Source organism: Melanostigma gelatinosum (assembly GCF_949748355.1).
Source record: "Melanostigma gelatinosum genome assembly, chromosome: 16".
NCBI lineage: Eukaryota > Metazoa > Chordata > Actinopteri > Perciformes > Zoarcidae > Melanostigma > Melanostigma gelatinosum.
The window spans coordinates 18044307-18069124 of NC_136649.1; the positions used below are offsets into that span (position 1 = coordinate 18044307).

At 42.4% G+C, this 24818-nt stretch overlaps 2 protein-coding genes across 3 annotated transcripts in view; one reads left to right on the plus strand and one right to left on the minus strand.

The window, feature by feature from the left end:
• On the minus strand, positions 1 to 7551 carry LOC306790811 (sushi domain-containing protein 4-like). 2 transcript variants are annotated; one of them, XM_079287323.1, is made up of 10 exons: positions 7482 to 7551; positions 5087 to 5228; positions 4229 to 4420; positions 3778 to 3969; positions 3273 to 3464; positions 2346 to 2537; positions 1997 to 2191; positions 1779 to 1911; positions 1294 to 1682; positions 1 to 1216 (listed from the first exon to the last, which is right to left on the minus strand). In XM_079287323.1, the coding sequence occupies exons 2-10, from the start codon at positions 5202 to 5204 to the stop codon at positions 1191 to 1193; spliced, it is 1629 nt and encodes a 542-aa protein (XP_079143449.1). In that variant the 5' UTR covers positions 5205 to 5228; positions 7482 to 7551; the 3' UTR covers positions 1 to 1190. The 2 variants fall into 2 exon arrangements, with proteins under 2 accessions (XP_079143449.1, XP_079143448.1); XM_079287322.1 differs by lacking the exon at positions 7482 to 7551 and adding an exon at positions 5814 to 6163.
• fsip1 (fibrous sheath interacting protein 1) overlaps positions 7116 to 24818 on the plus strand; it is a gene marked incomplete at its 5' end in the record, with an annotated part of 24012 nt that continues 6309 nt past the window's right edge. The window contains 9 exons of the mRNA XM_079287324.1: positions 7116 to 7277; positions 7376 to 7415; positions 7506 to 7675; positions 7796 to 7877; positions 7981 to 8070; positions 8647 to 8786; positions 9019 to 9144; positions 11599 to 11760; positions 23160 to 23312. Of these exons, the coding sequence (XP_079143450.1) occupies positions 7116 to 7277; positions 7376 to 7415; positions 7506 to 7675; positions 7796 to 7877; positions 7981 to 8070; positions 8647 to 8786; positions 9019 to 9144; positions 11599 to 11760; positions 23160 to 23312 (1125 nt within the window). The remainder of the gene's footprint in view (positions 7278 to 7375; positions 7416 to 7505; positions 7676 to 7795; positions 7878 to 7980; positions 8071 to 8646; positions 8787 to 9018; positions 9145 to 11598; positions 11761 to 23159; positions 23313 to 24818) is intronic.

Genomic DNA, 24818 nt, shown 5'->3' on the forward strand with positions numbered 1-24818 from the left:
GTTATATAGACTAAACTTAAAACTTTTTTTTACATTTTTTTTACTCCTCAGTCTAAAAGCAAAATTCAATAGAGAGTCAAACAAAGACATCACACTGATCTGTACACTCAGTCATATTTACAGCGTCACATACAACGTGCCTGCAGTAGAACCAACACTGAAGCGGCGAAGTGAAAAGACGTACTTTCTTCTTCTTTTTTTTTTTTTTTTTTTTTAACGTTTCCAAGAGTTGTGGACGCATCAAAAGAAGCCATGGCTGATCAACAGCACTCTGGTTACAAGTCAATTAAATAAAACATCTTAGTTCCCCGTTTACACTTAAAACATTACATTTATTTTACAAGCAGCCTGAATAAATTAAGAGAAAAATTATTTTCTGGTGTACAAGTGATGTGTCTGACAAAGCCACACATTAGATCACTAAGCCGTGGACGCTTTTAACAGACATTCATTTTTTAAAACTCCTTACTTGACATATTATAGATACCTGTGCATAGAAGTGGAAAGCTAAGGCCATTGAGGACAAGGGTATGAAGAGAAGACATCTGAACACTTACAGAGAGTGAAATGTATCAAATGCAGACCTGAATCGTCTCGTCTCTGAAAACGTTTGCCCTCAACCCGATGAAAAAAACACAGCAAAGAGAATCTTGGGTGGACAAGCAGCCTTAAACTGTACAGTGGCATCTGGAATGACGCGAGTAATGATCAACAACGTCTTAAATGATCATTTATAGATCACAAAAATCTTTGAGGGACAATAACTGTAAGTGCGCATGACTTGGACAACGAGCTAGACTACCTGGACTTCATGCATCTTTGCCGATGTGCGTCTCAAATGGTGCAATATGTGGTTCAAGAAAAGTAACAGTGACCGAGACACTGACGAGATTATTAGCTCTGAAAATGAGTTTGCAGCTTTTAAGCCTTTAAGACATACTCCTGCAGGTGGTGCCTGTTCTTTCTGGCTTTGTTCTACATTTTCAAACTGAGCCTCAAAATGTAAGCATGTAATGTACAGGTGAATCCCGTCTCTGTTCTCCTTTGGGATGGACCGAGGAGCTATTCCGAGTAACTCACAGCTTCACTCAGAGCCTCGTCTGTGTTGACAGCTGTGTTGACAAACTCTCGAGAGGCATCGCCCGCTCACCAGTACAGGTCAGTAGCAACGCTGGTTGTCTTAGCATTGTTCAGGCCTCCTTCAGCAACGGCATATCTGAAGAGAACATTTTCCATCAGTACAACGTGTGGATCTTTAAGTAAAAACAGTGTGTTGGTCTGTGTTGTGTTTACCATCAGCGTAGTCCATCTCAGAGTCCAGAGACAGGCGGTGTTGGTTGCTGCCTGCAGACGGCCTTCTTTGTGAGGGTGAAGGAGCGGCAGCGCCTGCGTGCTCTGGAACCCAGGTAGAGGAGGAGGGTGAGGAGGAGGAGGGCGATGGCACAGGCTGCACGACAGCCATCTCCGACTGCTGCTGTTTGAGGGATGAAGGCCTAGAGGGGCCAGCCTCCGGCGCTGTGGCATGCTGACCCTCGGACAGCACTATCTGGACCCGAGACTCAGAGCTGAGAGGCGAGGCTGAGGCCCCGCGAGCATTCACTGCCTCCTCATACGAGGGCAGAGACACCTGGACTCCTTCCACCATGATTGACACGGGCTGGCCGGACACACCCTGATCCCGTCTAGGTGTGGAGAAGCAGAAGAAAGTTAAGAATCGGTCAACTTGTTACGACTACTCTCCTTTTTAAGAGCCTTCGGTGTTTTGAGGGCCGACTCACCGATGGAGGGACTTGAGTTTTGGCTGCAGAAGTACAAACAGCACCACCAGGAGCAGGAGCAGGGCCACCGAGCTGGCTGTGGATGCCACTATGGACAAGGCGGGCATCCCTAATGGTAAAGTTGGAGTGCGGTCTGTGAGACAGAGAACAATCGACAGTTATCAACGCAGAACTTACTGCAATTATCCAATTGTTCAAATGTGTGAGCGACAGTTTACCTCGCTCCATGAGGCAGCTGAGCTTCATCTGGCTGTCCCACTCTCCGTACTGACAGGTAAGGTATTTGTAGTCTCCCTTCAGAACATAGCCTTCCTCACAGAAATATTCAACCACAGTGCCATGAGAGAGTCTTTGGCATGGGGCGGGGTGGCAGGCGTAGCCCCCATTCTCTGGCTGAAATGGAGGCTGGCATACTGTCCACGGAAAGACAGGAAAACAATAAATGGATGAACTCTAATGTACAAGAAGGACATGCAGTGCTGCCCACTTTCACATTCCTGTTTATTCTTCTGTTCAACCTCTACATGCTTATGAAAAAAAACTAAATATCTTGAGGTTTGTCTTTACCGTCACTGCGTATACAGCGAGGAGGTTCAGAGGACCAGTGTCCCAGCGTGGAGCAGGTGAGGCTGCTGGGTCCGTCTGGCAGGAAACCAGGGTCACAGCGGTACTCCAGTACTGTTCCCACAGGGAACGAGCCCCTGTTAGTGTTGGTCAGATTAGTCGAGCCATGCTGCACGGTAGAGGGTCTTATACATCCTGAAAAAAAACAGAAAACAGTCAAAAATACAGTTGTTAACTAATACAGGAAATAGGAAAACATAACATTGAAGTGTCACAGATAAACCGTTGATGCGATTATCTGTTCAGAACTAAGTTTAACGAATAGTTGCCAACTTATCTACCTTATATGGAGTCTGGCTTACTGTCAATTGCAAGAAAGGGAACCAATAAATACGTACATTCGAGTGTTGTATGGTGTGTCACCATGTCTCACTGTGGTGTATCTGTTAGTCATTAAAAAGTTGTTTGTCTCTATTCAAGGATATTCTTAGTATGCTACAATCTGGGCAGCGTGTTGGTCATAATATGTCCGTTCCTGTTATTGCAGTTGCTGGATGTTGATTTTAGACACCAACGTGTCTCCGACCTCTTGTGGAGTTGGTTTGTGTGATCAGAGCCCCAATAAGTCTCTGACGTGATTTTACAGGAAGACTTGAACTTGTTTTTGAATAAATCCACATCCATGTTATTAATGTAAAGAAACTGTAGGTTTTAAGAACAGATGTTTGAAATAAAAACAGAAGATACTTACAGTAGGTTTAAAAATGAACTACATGTTGACAACTGAATCAAAATAAAATAATAAAGAATGTCAAACTATAATACACATGAAGCCAATCATATCTGTTGATTCAGGTTACAGCACATGTTGGTACCAGGTGTGAAGAGGGTCAGAAGTGTAGACGGTACTATGAGGAGGTTTGTCTTTACCGTCACTGAGTATACAGCGAGGAGGTTCAGAGGTCCAGTGTCCCAGCGTGGAGCAGCTGAGGCTGCTGGGTGCGTCTGGCAGGAAACCAGGGTCACAGCTGTACTGCAGCACGGTGCCCACAGGGAACAAGCTCCTATTGGTGTCTGTCAGATTAGTTGAGCCATGCTGCACGGTAGACGGTCTTATACAACCTGAAAAAACAGAAAAACAGTCAAAAGTACCGTTAAAATCTTTAGTTTTCATAATAAATGTAGGTTTTGTTTGTATAGGACATTTATGTTTATGAGTTAAAAATAGAACAAGAAATGTAATAACAAATGTAATGAATTTAAAGAAAAGATGAAAAGATGATTTGTTTTGAAGAAGGATTAAATGAAGACGGTACAAACGTCAACGGTTGAGACTATCTCTAATTGGACTAATTTGCATTGTTTTGCTGACAGGTGAGCATTTAAGACCCATGCGTTGACCTATTTCTACGTCAGAGTTTGAGGACTGACCCACCTTGGCTAACACAACTGATCTGCATGGGGCCGTCCCACTGTCCATCCTGACAGGTCAGGTAGTTGTAGTCCCCACTGAGAACGAAGCGCTCGTCACAGAAGAACTCAATCACAGTGCCATGGGAAAACATCCGGCAGGGGGATGGGTGGCAGGTGTAGCCCCCATTTTCAGGTTTGGAGAGGGGTAAGCATGCTGATGGGAAAAAGATTCAACACGTATGAAAGTACCAGCCTTATTCTAAAAGTGGTTTGTGTTGTTTTTAGTTTATATGTAAGCAGAATTATCAAAAAAATCATGATAGAGACTAAAGCGACGCAAAATTCAACGTGAAAATAAATATGTTTTCACTTATGAAAGAAGGATTTTAAATCAGTTCAGCTGCTCACAACAGTTACTCCTCATTACTTAACAAATCAGACAAGACAATCGTGGACAAAATATCTTATCTTACCACCACTGCGTATACAATGAGGAGGCTCAGAGGTCCAGCGTCCCAGCGTGGTGCAGGTGAGGATGCTGGGTCCGTCCGGCAGGTAACCATGGTCACAGCTGTACTGCAGCACTGTGCCCACAGGGAACGAGCCCCTGTTGGTGTCTGTGAGGTTTACCCAGCTGTTCTGGACCAGATACACCCTCGCACATCCTGGGAAGAGAAGACCGAAAAAAAGAAATTCTGTGAAACTGCTCAGGTTTTCAGAAGAATTAATACAACACATATTTGGAGCGTGGTTTGATACACGTGTTACCCAGACACAGAACGGCCTATATGGTAAACATCTGAAAGTATTTGCAGTGGCACCACATGTGCCCAGAAAATGTCATGGCAATGAGATACATTGTCATGGAGCAAACAAACTGTATTTGATGTGGATTGGCAGTGTCATGGTGGAAATCCGATTTGCTTTTAATGTATTCCACAACTATAAAGCTTTAAAAGTAGTTCATTATATAGTTACATTAAATATTAGTCATAATAAGTATAGTAAACCATACCAAAAGATAACACGTACATGACAATGATATCAGCTGTTTATTAGGGCTGTACTCCTAGTGATGATAAATCTGATAGGATAATCTGCCATATGTCTAAATCAATGTTAGGAGGCAGTTGATTAAGTCTCCCCTGTGTAGCTGAACAAGCGATGCGTCCCGTCAAGTTGTGTCAGGTCGCCTTGACATTCACCCAGTTGGTCTGTATTCTAAGGTGATTTCAAAATATTTCTTCAGCAGAGAAATGAAAGCTTAATGTAACACGGACATAACACATTGTGTTTTGTAGGAGTGTGCAACCATACACGCTGCCTCTTACCTGATCCTTGCCCCGTGGGCACTGCAGTCAGTGTCAGCAGCAACAAAAAGAACCGCTCAGTGGCTGAGGTGTGGGCCCAAAAGGCTTTTGATATTGACTCTGTCATTCCATTGCACATCTTCCCCTGCAGAGTCAACTCAACCTGGTATGATGAGAAAATATTATCAGAAAAGGGTACACATGCATCACGATGAAAAAGCAATCCCAGTAGCCTCGATCATAGGCTGCCACCTGCCTGACGCAGGTACTCTGCAGAGCTTGGGCAGCTGCCAATGAAATGGGTGTGATTGTGGAACAGGAGCACAATGACAGTACTGAGAAAAAACCCACTAGCAATAATGGTATAATCATTTAGCAAGCTAGCGGATATGACAAACCTATTCATCTCTTTAACGCCGTTGATCGTGTCAGCGAAGTAACGACTTTAGCTAATTATACCTCCCACATATAAAATATAACTCTGGTTCAATCTGATCCAGTGGCTACACACCCATTTTCTGTGTAACCTATTAGCTATGATAGCTACGTTTGATAGCGTTACAGAACAAAACAAAACATATCCCAGTTACATACTCAGTGTAAGTTAGTGTAGATGGTTGATTGCTGGCAACTGTGTTACCACCAAGTAAATATGAATATCCAACAGAGCACATCTTAGCTGATTTTAATCGTGAAGTTAGCTCTTGGTTTGCTAACGTTAGCTAAACATGAAAATAGCGTTACCCACCTCAAAACACTGCCTCGAATCCTCCACACTCGCTTTCTCACACTGTAGACATGTATCAATACCTCAGCAACATCGACGACATTTAAAGTTACTGCCGAAATGACGATAATATGATATAACGAGCAGAGGGGCACTGCTAAAGCTAACCGCTAGATAGCTCTCTATTGGCTCGCTTGTTACCTGCTACGGTAGCTAGCTGCATCGATCGAGGCACCAGCTGCGCCGCCTCGATTTCGTCCAGTGGCCATAGTTAACTGCGGTCAGGTCAGCAGACACTCTGATCTCCGTGGTCAACCCAGCAGACACTTAAATTGTAGTGCGCCTATATGCTGAAATTCACGGTAAACTCATTCAAACGGAAGAGATCGGGAGCGAGCGAAGGACTTTGCAAAGTTAGCGGAAAGATTAACGTGGGTCAACATCCGCTTTTCAAAATAAGATGTAAAATAAGCGGGAAAGATTACAGTCAGACAACATCCGGTTTGCAAAATTGGATGTCAACTAAATTAATTATATTAACATTAAGTACAAAACATGTTACCTGCATCTCGTGAGTTAAAGGGAAATACAACTAAATTGTGTCTTTATTCTTTGATTTGAGGATTGCTGGAAAGATAATGAAATTAATAATATCTGACTTACTGATATGTATGTGTTCAGGACATTTCTGACCACATCCAAAAAAACTTGTTAACAGTTTGTACTTCATAAAATATCTTAATTGGTACAGTTAACATGTTTTTTTGGATGTGGTCAGAAATGTCCTGAACACATATCAGTAAGTCAGATATTATTAATTTCATTATCTTTCCAGCAACCCTCAAATCAAAGAATAAAGACACAATTTAGTTGTATTTTCCCTTTAACTCACGAAATGCAGGTAACATGTTTTATACTTCATGTAAATATAATTAATTTAATCTTATTTCCACATAATGCAATACGCTTAGTTGACATCTTATTATGGAAACAGGATGTTGTCTCACGTAAATATTTCAAGCTTAGTTGACATCTTATTTTGAAAGCCGGATGTTGTCTCACGTTAATCCCTCCGCTAACATTGCAAAATCCTTCGCTCGCTCCAGATCTGTTCCATTTGAATGCGTTTACCGTGAATTTCAGCATATAGGTGCACTCAATTTGAAGTGTCTGCTGAGTTCACTGCGGTCCACAGTAACAAATGCACATTTCCGTAGTTACAACATCCGGGAGTGTTTGCGTCTATAGTTACCAAGAAATAGGCGGACACACGGTGGGATTTTTCTGTTGACAAGTGGGTTTACTTAGCCAACAATTCACACTATGGAAATGATCAAAGGTAATTTAGAAGACATTTCTCGCCCTGCATCGAGTGAGCAGACGGGTAGCCGTGTGTCCAGCGTGTCATTGCCACATAGTGACAGAATTGGTGCAACAACTCCATTTTCCCTTGTTGTGTTGACCAAAGACACTGCTGATATTCAGGTAATTAAAAGACGATGCATTGACATTACAATATGCCTTTTGACATACACCATTGGATCATTTACTTAACTTCAGTAAACAATTCCCTGTAGAGCCAGATGAGCTCTGAAGGAACTACAATCAACTCCTCAGCCAGAGGTCCTGACAGAAGTAAGTGTTCTCATGGAGTAGCTGTACACAGGATCCAGTCTTTTATTAAGTTACCTCACACTATTGTGCATCATTTAGGCCAGTGTTCCAGTGAAGGTACCGACGAAGAGAATGAAGATTCCAAACTACAGAGAGCCATTGAGGAAATGAGACGACTTGATGAAATACTGTCTGCAAAGATCTGCAAAGAAAAGGAAGTCAAGCGTCAAAGGAAAGAACTTCAAGCAAAACTCTGGCAACAGTTCCTGGTAGACAGAGTCGTTGCATTCACTCCACTTACATTACCAGTCCACTATACCAGTACTGTTTAAGCAGGTAGTCACTCTTATCACGTATGGTGTGATGTTATATTGTTTATTTTTCTGCAGCAGAATAAACCCGAAGGTCACTGTGAATGTGCCCAAGAAGCAATGAACACACGGTTGTTTTTGGCTCTGGAAGCACCCGCTGGTAAGCCTATAGGCAACAGCATACAGAACAGCAAGAGTGCTGCATTTAGGCTTCATGCAGTTACTGTGTGACACCTTAAATATGTTCTTTTTTTATCTTAAAGGGACAGAAGAGGAGGATGACTTTGTGCCTGTTTTTGAAACTCAAGTTCCCGACTGTGAGCACAAAAGAGACGGGCAATACTTGGAGCAAAGTTAGTCCGCGCGAATCAAACACAAAAGAAAAAGCAGCATACATTTTTCACATTATAATCGTGGGTCTTAAAATATATGCTCTCAATTGTACTGCCTAGATTGTGCACTTGATGGCGCCATGACTTCATGGAACTTATAGATGTTTTTCTGAGGCAGATAATAAGTGCACTGACTCAATTTTCCAGAAAGTGAATGCATAACAGTTTGCCCGCTTATGAAACATTAACGAATCAAGATCTTGTAGCTTTTTATGATATTGAAAATAAACAGCAGCACAGTAACTGTCTCTCTGTTTAGAGACATTTCGGCAGGCTGGCTGCTTCTTATCACAGTCTTCACCCCCACGGTGCTGCCTTGCAGGGCTATTAGTAGAATAGTACATTTTTATTTACAATACACTACAATTTGTTTTTTTTAATTCCACACTTTATTCAAGAGGATCAGATGATGGAATAAGAACTCATGGTTGACTCTCATAGCATTTCTGTGTTGTTTGATTTGTTACTATTATTAGAGCTTTGACTTACTTTTTCAATATTTACCTTTTGGAATTTAAAGTGTGGCTTGCCTGACAGGTGAAAAGAAGCCAGGCAGCTGGACAGAGTCTTCTGAACTAAGCCGTGAGGATTCTGGGGAAGAGCACTTTGAAGGCAGCCAGTGGGGAGCTTCCAAAAGCAAGAAAAAACACACAGACTTTGTCAAGAGAAACATTGAGGTATGTCAAAGTTCACGTTGGGCCAAATGCAGTGCTGGGGTATATCTCGCATGACTTAGAGCAATTCTCTTGACTGTTAGTTTTTCCAGTGAAGAAAATATTTGTCTCTGAGAAAGATTTATTTAAAGCCTAGTAGGGCACTGCTGAAAATCATAGAAATGTTGTGCAAATAATGATTTGATCTATGAAGGATGAACACTGTCCCCTTTCTTTGTTTCCTCAAATGCAATAGCTAGTGATTGGTGAAGGGGACCAAGCTCTTTTGACTCAGGCGGAGAAAGAGCATCTGGCCGAGCTCCTGCAAGGAGTAGACGAAGAGGAAGAGGAAGAGGACAGTGCCAGAAGCGCAGACAGCGAGGTATAGGCTGACATGAAACCCAAGCAGACAACATATGCTGTAGGATGAGTCGATCTTTTTCCAAGTTCCTTAATACTTCCCCCTCATGTCCAAAAGTCTTATGGGGAGCAGCAGATAATCCCATCCACTGGCTTCTGCCAAGGTTTTGATCGAATATTTACATTGGTAGCATAGAACGTTAATTATAAAGCAAATATTGAATCCAGTGTCACCAATCTTGGCATGAATAAAATGTTTCTTCCATGATCTTATTTGATAGAACATTAGGTGACTCAACCAGACCCTCAGAGCTGCACATAGAGTAGCATTGGTCGGACACCAATGTTTTGATGACTGCCTGGAATCTCAGGAGGCCTCCGGGCAGAAGATTATGACGCCTCAAAGCAGTTCAGATTACCAACCAGATGTCAAGTGCCTTATGCAGTTCACGGATTGCTGCATGTTATGGCTTGATTATCGTTGTAACAATTCCCTCTGTGGTGTTTATTTGAAATTCAGAGGCCAGGATCTTTCGTATCGCCCTAATATAAGCTACAGAGGCACTCGTATAGAAAGAGAGTGCTGATAGAGCTTAAAGAGACTGAGGCCTCTTGTTTTCCTGTGATGATTCATCTGTGACCCCGTGCCATAGAGCAGCAGACCATTTCACTCAGAATCCACTTACACCATCTTAATCTTTCAAAAAGTATATATTTGAAGTTGAAATTTGCTTTTATCGCTCTTTTGGCAGCTGTGAGACCAGGTTGAAGTCTGATGGTATGAGGCCTGTTGGGAACATATTTACCTTTCACACACGGATCTATTTATCTTAACCCCGACAGTTCTGCATCCGTGGGACAGCTTGCCAGAGTCTCTTTTTCATGTCTTGCTGCTCTATTTATGATGTTTGCCTCGACTCTTAGAACAATACTGCAGTAATTGTGGTGGCAGATACCAAACTGAGGGGAGCGCAGATGCTCTGGGTTTTTGTTTTATTGGAAGGAGGAAGACTTCCTGTTATTGCGAGGCATGCTATTATAAATGGCCATAGCGTGAGCAAGCACATTATTCATGTCACCAGGACTTTGATCCGTCTTTACTTCTGAGGACTTCACTCAGTTCTTGGCAGAATCCCACTGGACACATCGACCACAAGCTGCTGCTCAATGTTTGCCTCACACACTTTTTTTTATGTTACAGACTCTCGTCCTAACAAGTTCCACAGTTTTCTGTGGTAACCCGAGGCAGTAAATCAACAGCAGTCAGTTATCACGTACCATTTCGGTGCTGCACTAGTGGATGTCATCTCTTGCTTCATCAATGGAAAAGTTTGACATGGGTAATAGGCTGATTTGACTTCTTGTCGAGAGTTGATGTAAAGATTGATCCCTCGATTTCTCACGCTAAATACGAAGCTAGAGCCAGGGGACGATTAGCTATACTCTAGCTTAGCATAAAGACTGAAAACAGGGAAACAGCCAGCCTGGCTCTGTCCAAAGTAACACAATACTTCTACCGTATTTAATCTGTGAAAATAGCAAGTTGTTGTTTGGCTGACAGACCGAGGCTATAGCTGTTCTCCCTGTTTCCAGTCTTTCTGCTGAGCTAAACCGGCTGCAGCTTCATATTTACTGCACAAATGATTAGTATCAACGTTCTCATCCAACTCTCGGCAAGAAAGCACGTAACAGGATGTCAAACTATTCATTTTAAGATTAAAATAAAAAATGTGCTTGTTTCTTCTGAATAATCTAATGTTTTACATATGGTCTGTGACTCCCTGTGTCCCATTGTCAATAAATAAATACAAAAAGGCGCGTGAACACAAAAAACAAAGCGAAAGCCTGTCTGAGGTCTGGGATTGAGCTCTTCTGCCATATCCAAGTGAACCACTGCACGCCAGAGAAAGCTGGGTTACAATAGATCTGCGAAGATGAAACACCAATAAATCGCATAAGAATTTGTTGATCTCATTTGTTAAAATGTTGGCCCGGTGTGGTGCTCCACCTCGTTGATGGAACCCTGTGCGTTTGCTGTTTTCTCCTGCCAGTTTTCCTCTGCTCCCTCCTCAGACGTCACACATGTGTCGTTTGCAGAGTTGTGATCTTCTTTGGCATTAAAACGCTCACTGCAAGATCTTATCTCACCGCTGGGCTGCGATGAGCTCACCACCCACCCACTGTTTCGCATAAGACATAAGGAGAGTCTCACTGGGACAAACAGTCACGTGAGCAGAAGGCAATTCAAAGTTTTGCCATTGGACTAGAAGAGTGGATCAGCACCTTGTTCACCCTCCAGAGGTGAATACCAAGCGTGGGAGTCAGACTTGTACCCGTTCCCTGTTCCAGACGTCACCGTCACAAAGTTGCTAAATAGGCGAGAGTTATATCAGTCCTCTATTAAGGCTGCCACTAAATGAGGCAGGCTTATAAAGCCAGTGGGCCGTGACTTATTTCGGCAGTGATTGTCTTCCAGGAGGACATGTGGGCCGTGTCAGTGCCGACAGGTCTGGGTTACACTCCGGAGCCATCTGACCTGGAGCAGCTGACTGACGTCGACTCCAAAATTCGCCTTCTCCTTCCTGTGGAAGAATTTCTCTCAGTGCAAAGCTGGTATACGAACCTTAGCATGCGCCAGGTACGTATCCACACAGCACTACCGTCTGCATTACAACTCTGTTAATCTGTTTACACAGAGCACCGTAAACTGCCCCAGACACCATCCAAGACTGCACTGAGGCGAAGGTCATCATGTCTTATTGCAAGCTCAGTATGGCATCGATGGCAACCTCTTGTAAAATCCTTTGTTACTGACCCTGAGCGAGTCGCTCCCGTCTTCATTAGTGGGGAAAACAGAATGATGCAAGCTGCTCTTACTCGGAACTGAGGGTTGCCTCACTTTTCCATCCACGTTTCGATATGAAGGCCATACAAAGCCTCTGGTGCATTATTTGCTCCTTGTAAATTTACTGTAAAGATTTTGCTCTGACTATTGTTTCATTATTACAACTATTATTTTCTATACGAGCAATGACAAAAAAAAAAAAGAAGTCTACTTTCACACCCGATCGCCCGTTTATTCTCTTGTTCTTTGTGATTCATAACATGTTGTCAGTTCTCTGACTGGCCTCCCTGATGCTCAAGCCTTTAAATACTGAACATATGTCTGAGTTTAGAGTGTGATCTATACATTGCTACCACATCAGACAGCGGAGGACCAACTTAACAGATATATGTAACTGTAACTGTAAATGCTTTCCATGCCTTGGTCCTAGGTTCGGGCCCGCTCCTAGACGTGAGCTCAGTTGGTTTTCTCAGGACCTTATCTCACTACATTTTAAAGGCCAGATGGCATGTGCATCATTTGCATAGCCTGTCAATGGAACATTTTAGTTTTTTGAAGTCATAAAAACTTTACAACGCAGTTTTGTGAACCCTAGGTGCCGTTTTCCACTCGCACTACTGGATGTAGACAAGGAAAAACTTCAGTACTTGAATCCCAGTGCTGGAATAGCTCATGATCTATTTCACAATGTCCAGAGTATTTATGTTGCTGCCCTAATTATTTCCCGATTTCCCCACTTCAAATTTGCTCAGTTATTCACCCGATGTTGTCACGAAATGGCAGAAAAACAAAGCTTAAAATTTGAAGTTGAGGTCATTTATGACGTGACCTCCAGCTGTCTGTTTAGATGACATGGATTCTCAATATCCGAGCTGGCTGTAGCCTCAAAATAAGATCAAATAAGTTTGATTTTGATGTGACGTTTGGAGCTAAACTGAATCGATTGACAGAGAATTCAACGCCAAATATTTTGATAATCGATGAATCGTAAGTCATTCTTCTCTCCTGTGCTCTCCCACACATGGTGTAGAGGGGATTTCAGCCAAATAGTACAAAACTGTGTGATTACTGGGCAGATGGATGCGTTACTTTGTGTAACCTGCTTCCCTCCCTTCCCACCCTTTAATCATCTTGCCTGGTTAAAAGAGTTTTGGAGAAAGTCAAACTCCCCATCATCCATCCATCACCTGCTCTCCATTAGTGCTGAAATGCCTAATGCAAGCATTCCTTTTCAAATGATGTAAAACATGAAACAATTACGCGACCCGTCCGTCTCTGAAGTTACCATCAGACGACGAAGCATTCAAAATTCACAGTATTTTTGTGTTTTCGTCAAATATAAAGTGAAACGTTGGTGAACCACACACCTGTATTTCTTAGAAAGTATCTGTTTCCTTAGCCTACCTTCATCCCGTCTCTCTGGTGTGGCAGATATCAAAGATAGACTGCACTGACAATAAACATCTGTCAGAGCCAGTCATTCGTTCCAGATCGGGGCCTGTAAATCTTAAAGGGGGTCATAAAAGTAAGTGTGCTTTTGTTTTATGCTTTTGTTTTGCGGTTAGCTTGATTCTCGGCAGTAGCTTGCATCAATCAGATTTCCTAACTGAAACCATTTGGACAGTAATCCAGGAACCTGCTTGTTTGCGCGCTCATTCCTCTAATGTGCACAATAAGAGAACACTTAGATCACTCCTCCCCCCCCCCCCATCATATTAAATCACGGCCTAGATGTCCATGTTTGCTGTTGTCTCTTGTTTTCTGGCCATGCCAGATCTGTCACGTATTACATGGAAGAGGCCGTTAGTCACCTCCCCCAGTGAGCACTCCCTCGTAAAAGGATCAGTCAAGGCTCGAGTCTGTGATCTCAGAACTTGGCGGCATCCTTTTCCAATAAGTCGTGATTGATTTTCTGAGTAAAAAAAAAGCAGACTTGTGCATTCCTGCGCAGTCACCTTAGTGTTAGCCTCTCTGGCTAAGCGGGTCGTGTGAGGTTGGATGCAGTCTTGTGAAGCCAGGCACCAGCTGAGATACTGCCACAGCGGAGAGTCAGCTCCCCCATAAGATCCTAATTACAGAGCTGGTGGAGGTGGAGGAGTGCCAGCTCCAGAAAAGGAACAAGACTTTCCCTTTCATTTGGAGATGTATATGCAGAAAGGTTTACTATATATACAGGAAAGACTACTGCAAACTGTTTATGCCTCACATATTGCAGCCAATAGCAATAGAGTATGATGTAAGAAAGCATACCGTGTGCATTTTTGGACAGGTGAAAATGTCTTGAACAGACTTGGTCCCCTGTGGATTCTAGGTTTCAGACATCTTAGCGATAAAGCACACTGGGACCAATTATTTGTCTTTTCTCTCTGTCCAGGTCTTTAAGTCAATGCAGTGGCAGGTGCATGTTTGTCTGCACCGACTGATGAGGCACAGACAAATCCCTCTCATAATGCCATAAACCACAGAATCAATGTTTGTAGAAGCACGGTATCACTCATCATACGGCCACATGGTGAGTCATGGGGAAAGTCTCGACGAGACAAAGCCTTGTTTTCTTTGACCTCTTGTTCATTTTTGATTCTGGAAAAAGGCCAAGAAGCTAAAAACTCTCCTCTAATCATCTGAATAGAATAGAATCAAAACACAATTTTAACAGTGTTTTCCTTGGACGCTGTTAATATTGTTCTCATGACAGCATTGCTGCTGTTGCATTCTTCATTTTCTCAGGCTTCCAGCCGAAATAGGCCTTCTGTCATTAAAAACATCTGTTGGCACAAAGGATTAACGTACAGTACACTCCTACTGTACCACTGTGTGGTAATGCCTGCACCAGCCAGTTTGAAGCCAGAAGAGGGGGATTCTGTCATGAGAATGAGCTGGTGTTGGGTGACTGTGTGTCTGTCTGTGTGTGTGTCAGAATTACATCGCCTATTCTCTTAAATGTGGTTACAATGAAAATGAATGAATGGCATGATACAATACGGTTTTCCGTCACTGCCCACGGCATTTGATTGCATCGGATCAACTCCTATGTTTGCTTAGTAACTCCAGCTGTGTTTTTGTTGTGCATTGGTTGGCTATATTTTGATGTAAGACTATGAGGTCACTTCGTCACATTGTGTGGTTGCTGATGAGCACCCATGATTTTAACTCCGGCAAATGTTAAGTGAGGGAGCAGAGTTTTGGACAGAAAACGCCCTTTCGACCGACACAATGTGGTCAGCAGATAGTTTGCAAATTTATCTTATTTGGTCCGGGTCATATAATTAAACAGCTGTGGAAAAGCTCTGGTCACGTTATATTCATCTAAAACGCGGGTTAGTTCTTATTTTATATCATCAAGTGTGAGCTGTGTTACATGAGAGAAATACATACGAGTATATTAAGGTCAGCAGGTACCCTACCTGCTGACCTTAACATACTCGTAATGTTCAGAAATGTGCTACAGATAGTATTCATGTCATTTACATCATGGCGTACGTCAGAGGCAGTGTCATTTTGAACAGAACAATATTTTTCTCTTCAATTGCAATGACAGCGGTCGGAAAACAAACAGACATCTTATCCGCTGCAGGGCGGAAGAGACTGTCCTCTCTGGAATATGATGTCCATGTCCCTACTGAAATATGCTAATTCACAACAGAGAAGGATGTGACTATTTTGTTCCTTAGTGACTGAAGTCTTGCTCCGTTAATCACACTGGTAACAGACTTGCCAGTGAATTGGATGTTTTTATAAATATTGTATTTTCATGAAAATGTCGGAATTCTGCTAATAAGAATCATCTTTGCAACCTTTGTGACTATCATATCCTGCAGGAGTTTGGCTTAACAGCTGCATGGAGAGAAGAAGATGTCAGGTTTGTCATGGGGCATGCTTGGTGTTTTTCACAAGGTTAACTTGGCAAAGAAGAATAGACTCCACACCCTTCCCCACCCTGTAATTCCCACGAGACACAGTTTATTGTCTTCTTATAAGCGCCTCTCCCATTGGTGTTACCCACAGAATCAGCTGTGTTAAGTGGTTTAGAGTGATTCTTCCCCCCAGTTATGGTTGAGATCTTATTTTCGACTGTTCCACATTATCACGCTTCATAGTGGATTATTCAGTCACAAAATCATCTGCTAACAATAAATGATGCTGAGAATATTTGCCAATTTTCAATGATCCAGATTAAAGACCATCAAAACATTGTTAAATAGTATCGCAACTCACTGTTCTTTGTGTCGGACTACATTGGAATAGTTGGAGATTTTGGGAAACTTGCTCATTTGTTTTCTTGCCATAATTGGATGAGAAGGCCACTACCACTCTCATGTCCGTACAGTAAATATGAAGCCACTGTCAGCAGTCGGTTAGCTTAGCACAAAGACTGGAAACGGAGTGGAACAGCTAGCCTGGCTCTGTCCGAAGGTAACCAATCTGCTTAAAAGCACCTCGAGCTGTGTTCAGCCAAAAACATGAGGCAACTTTTAAAAGGTAGCGCAGTCAATTGAAAGATGCAATCAGCTCACGGCTGACAACTGGATCGTTTGGGGCGAATCAACAGGGCCGGCACAAACTGCAACCAGTCAAATTTGTGTGAAAGATGCAAGTCAAAAACGTGCTATGCCCTCTGTTTGACCACACTTTTAAACTCATTACCACATTATATCTCATGTGTTTAATGCGTGCGATAACCAAAGTGTGAAAAACTACATGTTGTGGTATCGGACACAGCCAGTCTAGCGGTTAGCTGGCAAACTATACTGTCAAGCATTGCACTGGCAATGCTCACAGTCCCATATTTTATCTGTAATCATTATAAAAAAAAGCACTCCGTAATTGTACAATAAATACACTGGAATGTAAGTCAGATACTGTGCCCGACAGCATGCGGCACAGGGGGACAAGAAGTAGAGAAAGATGCTTGGACGTTTTACCCTCTAGATGCTTCTGATGAATATTTAACATGGTCTGCTTAACATGGTCCACTTCAAATTTATTTTGCCTGTAATTATTTGGCAAACACTTCAATTAGCTTATATTGACGACATGATGCAAAAGCCAGAGACAGAGGCAAGATTTTCCTCCACAACTCAAGCAGTGAAAACTTCAAACGGATCAAACATTTGTCGACCTTGGATTGCTCTGCTAAGATACTGAGAACACTCTGGTGGTGTGGATATTTTAACCCAGAATCACATTCAACATGCTGTTTTTGTTTTTAAGATGCACCAGGAGGTTTTGATCTGTGAAACAGTGACAGCTACAGACCACCCATAGTCAAGTATGACATCCAGATGACCCACAAGTGAATCTTCTAATACTTCAGGAATGTTCAGCCATCACCAAGTCATATAGCACAGATCCAAAATACTGACGTAAAAACACGACCTCTCGGGCAGGAAAAGACGACTCAGACAAACACATTTCATAACAAGGACGTTGTTAAGACGGTGTTATACAAACCCTCACATTGTCTCTTATCAAGTAGTATTAGATCGATTTGAGTTCTGACTTCACAGAGGAGGGAGGGGGAGGAACTGACAAAGAGTTAGCCTTTGTGAAAGGTGAGTGGTGCAGGGTCCATTTGCACTACCTTGCTCTTGTCAGCGTGCAGGTACTGTAGGTATATAACACGTATTGGTAGTGTAACGGCACCTCTGTCTCAGAACTTGGCAGATGCCTGCAGGTCATAGCTAGGCAAAATGTCTGAGGGACGGAGAATACGGGAAAATGAGAGAAGTCAAGAGCCTCTCAGCCATAGCTTCCGAACAGCTTACTCCCGAGCTCTCACAGGGAGTGCTCGTGGCAAGGCATGTGGACAGGCCTTGGCAGGTAGCCTGGGTCCACGTGGCACAGCCAGAGCTTCTACTATGCTTGAGATTTGCAGAGAATCAGAGGGAGAGAAAGAGAGGAGCATGCCGTTCTGAACAACACAGACATCTCGGGGTGAGTCAGTAAGGCCGCCTCCTGCTTCGTCATAACAGCACTGTCCCTTTGCAATGTGTAGACAAGGGTCGTTAACGAGAAGGATTGCCCGCTTCCAGCCAATATCAATCAGTTTCTAGAAAGGTAAAGAATCTCCAATGGAGTTAAACTTAAGTTACAAATAGTCAAATTAAATCCACAGCATCCTAAATGGAGTGGATTTTCAAAGTAATGCAGTACAACAACACTACATTACCACTAACTACAGAACTGCTTTACAGCCTATCCTAGATTTGAATCAGTACCTCAGTTTTACTCTTTAAAAATATGGGAATTATTGCAGGGCTGTTGTATTGGATTGTATTAGATTACTAAATAACTCAGTGTATTACAAAGCAGATATTTAGCCCCCAGAGTTAAGATCAATGAGCTATTTGGTGGCTACTGCATGCTAATACAAACTGCTGAAATGCTGGTTAGCGTCCACATCACATAAGTGTTTTTCAAGGAAACCCACATTGAGTGTTTTTTCCTTTGTTTGAATTGTGCAAATGCCCAGAAGTCTCTATTTTCTTTCCTATGACAGCTTGTCCATCTATCTCTGATTTGAGCTAGTTCGAGAACTGTAGGAAGAACGTGGTTGAAAAGACCACATGTTGTACAAATTAGTTTGTTAGTAGCATTTATGATTTTACTGTTGCCACTCCCTTGGATTAGCTGCCTCAGGCCGTGCCATCCATAATTAGTTCGTCTCGAGTGTGTGAACAAGATCATAAAGCTCTCGCAGTGGTTCTTGTTCACCTAAACACCTAATATAAGAAGGATCCTGAAGCAAACAGTGGGCTGGCACACTCTATTGCCATGTATATATATATATATATACACACCACACATAGCAGCAGGACATGTGTACATAAAGTTAACCTGTAGTTACTCGTCTTGTTTTCCTGATGTGAGAATGTGTCTGCATGAGAGGATCCAGCTGCTATATTTGGCAAATTGCACCACAGATGCAATCCATATTGGCGCAGGGAATACACACTACGCTACCAATCTCAATGGCTCCCTCCACTAGTTAACAACAACAACTAATATGATTATATGCTCCTTTCATGGGAACATCAAGACACAGCACACTCAGTATTGCCGAGCGTTATCCAATATTTGTTTGGAATTATAAACAGAAGATAATCACCGCAATTTCATCACTTTGGAAAACAGCGGATGATCCATCAACTGCTGCAGCGGTTTCACACCATGACAACCGCTGAATGGAATGTATTGACTCCAATTGCAATCACATAATTGATCACAGGATATCAATAACCAGTTAATGAATGTGAAAGGCATGCTTTATTAAAGTTATCGGATACAAATAATCTACGAATGATGGTTTTGCGCACAGTAATTGGCAAAGCATTCTTTTTTTTCATATTATGGGAAAGCAAAATCGGTACCACGAGGTGAAACGAGGACGGCTTCTCAGGCGTCGCCACATCACGCACGAACGACCGTTTCTTGTTTTAATTAACATCCATTCTGGATACGCTCACTTGTCAGCGTAATATTCAGAATGCTGCACTTCATATCAACCCGGGACACCAAAGCAGCATCAAAGTTCAAGGCATTTGGTATTTCATCAACAGGGTGACGTACTTTTAAAAAGACAATCATGTTTTGATATGTTTTTCATCCTGAAAGAAAACAAAGTCTAGATCTTTGCGGGGTGCCAGCGCTCTTGTGAGCCAGATAGGTGGAGTGATTATTGGAGATCTTCAACAGCATGTCAAGTGGCTCCTAGGAAGAGGGCCAATTAGCAGCATTTAGCTGATGTTCGTATAAGCTGAACCCTCGCCTCTCTGTTTGGAAGTCACTCAGTCTACCCTCATATTTAGTTAGTGCAAAATCCAGGAAAAGGAAGCACACATACCATAATGTATTAAAACAATCACTGAAGTATATTAAGGTCAAGAAACATTATTCCCTTCTCCAAGAACTGAATCATTACTACAACTTGACTGGCACAAGATCGTAGACTAATCTATTGTTTGTCCTGCCAATGCGCTGGAAATTGATCTAAACGTGATGGACAGTTATTATTACCGCTTCATCAATTATACATTTTTGAAACATTGTGGACAAAGTACTGCAAATAATATGTTATATCAGTCTTCTATGAAACAGAAACTGAACACTGTGTCCGGTTAACACGCATAATCTCATACGGTTTTCAATTGTCAAAGCAAGTTCACATTCACATGCAGTATTATAAGGTTGCCAACAATATAAAATATGTTTATCTTGGCATTTAATGTCAATCATTTCAACTAATACGTGCAGATAACCTTTAATGACACTGATATAATACAGTTTACTTTTGTTGTGATTTTTTTTAGCTATGCTAGCAGTGTGGTTGTATGTCCACGTCTTTGGTACACACTTGAAGATATCTCAGCAACTATTAGATGGATTTCCATAACAAAAATAAATGAAGAATAAATCCGGCTTCTTGGAGATTTGGTGATCACCCGACCTTTCGTGTAGCATCACCAGCAGGTCAAAGTTTTCACTTATCCTGTAAAATATCTCCACATCTACTGAATGGATTGGCAGTACATGTTGTCGAGGTATTCATGGTTTCTAGACAGGAAAGCCTGCTGACTTAATCTCCAGTGCCACCACAAGGTTGACATTTGTGCTGGAATATCGATTATTGGCCGGATTACCATGCAATTTGGTACAGGCATTCATGTCCCCCATAGGATGAATCATAGTCACTGTTGTGATCCTGCAACTTTTCATCTGGCACCATCATCAGGTCAAAATCTACTTTGGTTTATGACCAAATGCCTGCAAAGCTAATAACATTCCCATTAGTCTCAGCTGTAACTAGAAAGGTGCACACAGTAGAGTGCAGAGCTCCGCCAGGCTGTATTGTGTGATTGAATGAATACAACCCACAATTAGCTAACCCCCCCCCCCCCCGTCTAGACACTAATGGACTGTAAGGGATCGGTAAAACACACTTCATTCAAACTCATAAACAAGTGACGATGTATGCAGGCAATCTGCTCAAAGTTGTTTAATAATAAGCGTCATACAATCTTGCCAAACAAAGAATGCAACCCTTTTTTGTAAATGCCTCCAGGCTTCCCCTGGTAAGTCATCACAACGCTATGAACTGTGGGTAATTCCCTTCGACAAAGTCTACAGAAATGCGAACCTACGGAAAGTTTGCTCTCAAGCACGAGACAAATTGACAGTGGGACAGCCCGCAAAGTCTGTGAGTGAGAACATTGGGATTGGGCTCTTGTCTTGTTTTCATCCATTGGAATAAACAAGCTAATAGAATCTGAATACTTTGAAGGGCGCTCGATTTTCCTATGTTATAACTAAGCTAATACAAGGCAGAGATACAGTAAGAAGAAGGTAAAAGCCAGGAAAGATGACGTACTTTGTGGGCCATCTATCTTTGTTTACACAAAGAGACTGTGGACTTTCCCCTTGCACCCACCAGAAGTCCTAGGGTGTTAATTTAGCCACAGAGAATTTGTTTAGTGGGGAAATATGTGACATACTGTACATGCCAAACTCATTCAAACATGTTTCACTGATTTAGCATTTATCATTGTTTAGCCCCGCAGACTATTTTAAAGGTTGCACTCTAGTTCTTGTAAAGTAGGGCAGCTGTCGTTTCCAAATGAAATAAACAGTTTCTCCCAAAGATTCAGGCTTTTTTTGAAACATGCATTTAGTGGTGTGAGGATGGTGGAAAAGCTAGACTTTCTTTTTTATTTTTTCCTGGTTGGAACGTCGCGTTTCTCACTCTGGTGCATGACAGGAGTCTGATCCCGTCGTGGTCCTGGCTGGTGTAGTCTGGATGAGGGAGTCTTAACTGAAGGGCTCTAGTAACGACCACTTAAAAGAGTCTTCAGATAGAAGCTGTCATTATTTCCCTATAGGGAGGCATAGGGCACTGGTAGGTGAGGCCACACACACGTCTGTTTTGCTTATGTTAACAAGGGCAGAAGCGATCATTCTTTTTCTCAACATAGTAGCTCCACTTAACTGAACTCCCCGACCCAGTTTAACTGGATTACATCCTATCATAAATGTGTCAAGATCAATTTAGTAACTTATAGTTAGAGTTCACAATTTTTGCTGGGTATTTTTGTCTCCGGTAACCTACCATTCAAGTCCCTATTGAGATGTCAACATTTCATAAAACATCCATCAATTTCAACATTATTAGATCATACATACGCCTGCCTGGCATCCAGACTAACCAAGAGAGATGGAGATTTCAACCACATGGCGCTGGACTGACACTCCAAAACAGTCCTGCGGTTGGCAACATCCTCCCAGACCCAACAATTTTTTCGACCTCGCTCGTGCTTTCATAGAGTAACTGTGTATTTTTGGAGGTGAAAATATGACTGTACCATGGGGTCACGCACTGGTCAGTCTCTATAGTATTGTTAATCTTGCCTTATACTTATATATACTATATAAATAAATGAATTGTGGGTGAGGTGGGGAAGGATATGAACAGTAAGACCTATCCTTTGCCACAATTATGGTTGCTTTTCAGCACTTACTATTCATCATACTACGTCTGCAGAAGCTATACCTCCATTGTATCAAAGCAATTTTGTTTATATATATATATGTGATATAACCGACATCTAAATGTCATTTGAAATTGAATGGCTTTACTTCGGCTCGTTCTCCATCTCTGCGATCGAGCCCATATGAAAAACATCCATCCTGTGGTCAGGAGGACAAGCCTCTTGCTTATCAGCTGCTGTGGATGGTCCTCCAGGCACGAGTCTCCCATTTCCTCCTGACCCACTTTCAAAGTTTGCCTTGGATGCAGCTTGGAGTCCATTGTGTCAACCTAGTTCACACATTTGCTACAAATGTGTGATTCATGTTGGGCCCCATATGGACTGTAGCCGCGAGGTATTGGGCTTTCTCGGGTCTGAGAATGTGCTCAGTGCTGTGAAAAGCAGGGATTGGTGTTCATCTATACACTTTAGAACAAACCACAATGATGACATTTTAACAGAGATAGGCATACTGTAACTCAAGAACCTTGGAGAAATGGAAAACCCGCACTCAAATTGATTGTGATGAACTGTTGTATAGGATTTTGATCCCTATTTAAATGTTTCCTAGCGAAAGCCATAAGCTGCGAGTGGAGCTCTAGGAGAGAACCCAAACACGTGAGATGAGATGTTTGCTCCCTGTGAGAACCAATCGTGTCGGTTGTGTGTCAGGGCCACGGCTCACAGGCTGGCTGGAAGTGTGATGGGGACCTGCAGCCAGGAGAGAAGGTCCTGCAGGATATAAAGGAGAGGAGAGGGCAGGAGAGGCGGCTCCAAGAGATCCAACAGCAGCTGGAGATCCTGAACCAGGGACAGGAGAGGACTGTGAGTTCAAAGCAGCTGCATATGTTCTCACACACACACAACTACTTGCATCCCTACACTGTCTGTGTGCGTTATAACACACCTCAGTGCTTCTATCCGCAGACACGTGTATCCCAAATTATTACAAGTGCACTTCAAGCTCATTCTGTCATTCTCACAAGGGGACAATGAAATCAAATGCAATACTCGTGTCTCTGCAGGTCCATATTTTTCCTTCTCTCTTTGTATCACTCGCCAGGGCTCGACAGTAAGCGGTGCCAGGTTGCCATTGCCAATTATTTTGAGATATTAGCAGCCGATTCTTGGCCTTACTTTTTAACATATGAAAAATAGGGAGAGCACACAGCAAAAACGTGCATCCCAGTCTCTTCAGCAGTGTGTCAGAGGGGATTCAGCCGTCGAAGCAGGATCAAGACAGACGGAAGGTCATCTCATAAAGTAGCGATGACGGACAAGCTGATGTTGGTGTCACTTGAGGCACCAACAATCAAAAAGGACTGATGGATCTGTGGTGGGAATCAGCATAAAAGGTAAAAAAATAAATAACTTTGAAGGGAGAGAACGGATGAACAAGCAACCAGTGGCTTGCTGGATTCACCGTTGAGGCGTCTGTTAAGAACATGTCAACAGCTGCACTACTTATTTTGTATACCAGCAATCGAGGGTGGACACATTAACACTTAAGGTTCAAATTAAAGTGTCAGATAAAACAAACTACAAAGAATTGTGTTTGGCTCCTGTAATAAAGCTTTTGTTCTTTTACGTTACATATTCATGATTAAGCCGGCATATACAGCAGCTGCATTGTATCTTAATTTACAAAAAATATAAGGTGACTATAGAAATGGCAACTGTGCTTTCAGTTTTGAGAACCGAAAGCTTGGCAACCACTTTTAAAAGTTAGTGTTGAGCCCTGGTGACATTTGAACTTTACAGTTGTGTGTCAAATCTTGATTTACGTTTGTTTTCAGTTAAATATCTTTCTCTGCTTGGCTTTGTCCATGGGTTTGATGCAAGGGCGAAGCATTCTTGGCTTAGATCCGATGTCCACCCTCCACAGTGTTCCCTAGAAACCATTGAGCTCTGTCTGCTTTTAGGAGCCACTGCAGAGTTACAACCACAGAAGGGTCGTACTTTCCCCAAACCCTGTAGCTAAAGGTACGACACAAGAATGTCTCGAGAACAAAAGGTGGATGGGTCTGATTTCTGCTTTCTCTGACATTTATGACTTTATTGTTTTTGGGGAAAGCAAAGGAAAACATTTGAGATTGATTCAGTGGTTTGACTTTGTCATTCCAATGTGGGAGCTTCTACGGTCCTGCTCAACAAACTACCTGTTTGCTTCTTCACAGCGCTGCTGTCGATGCCGTACAAATGTAAACGTGTGAACTTAAATTTAAAGACACATCAGTTCTCACAGTGATGAACCACAACGTGATGTAAATATGTCTAATTTAAAAGATAAAAGATGCTCACAAACAGCGAGGTAATAAAAAACATTAAGTG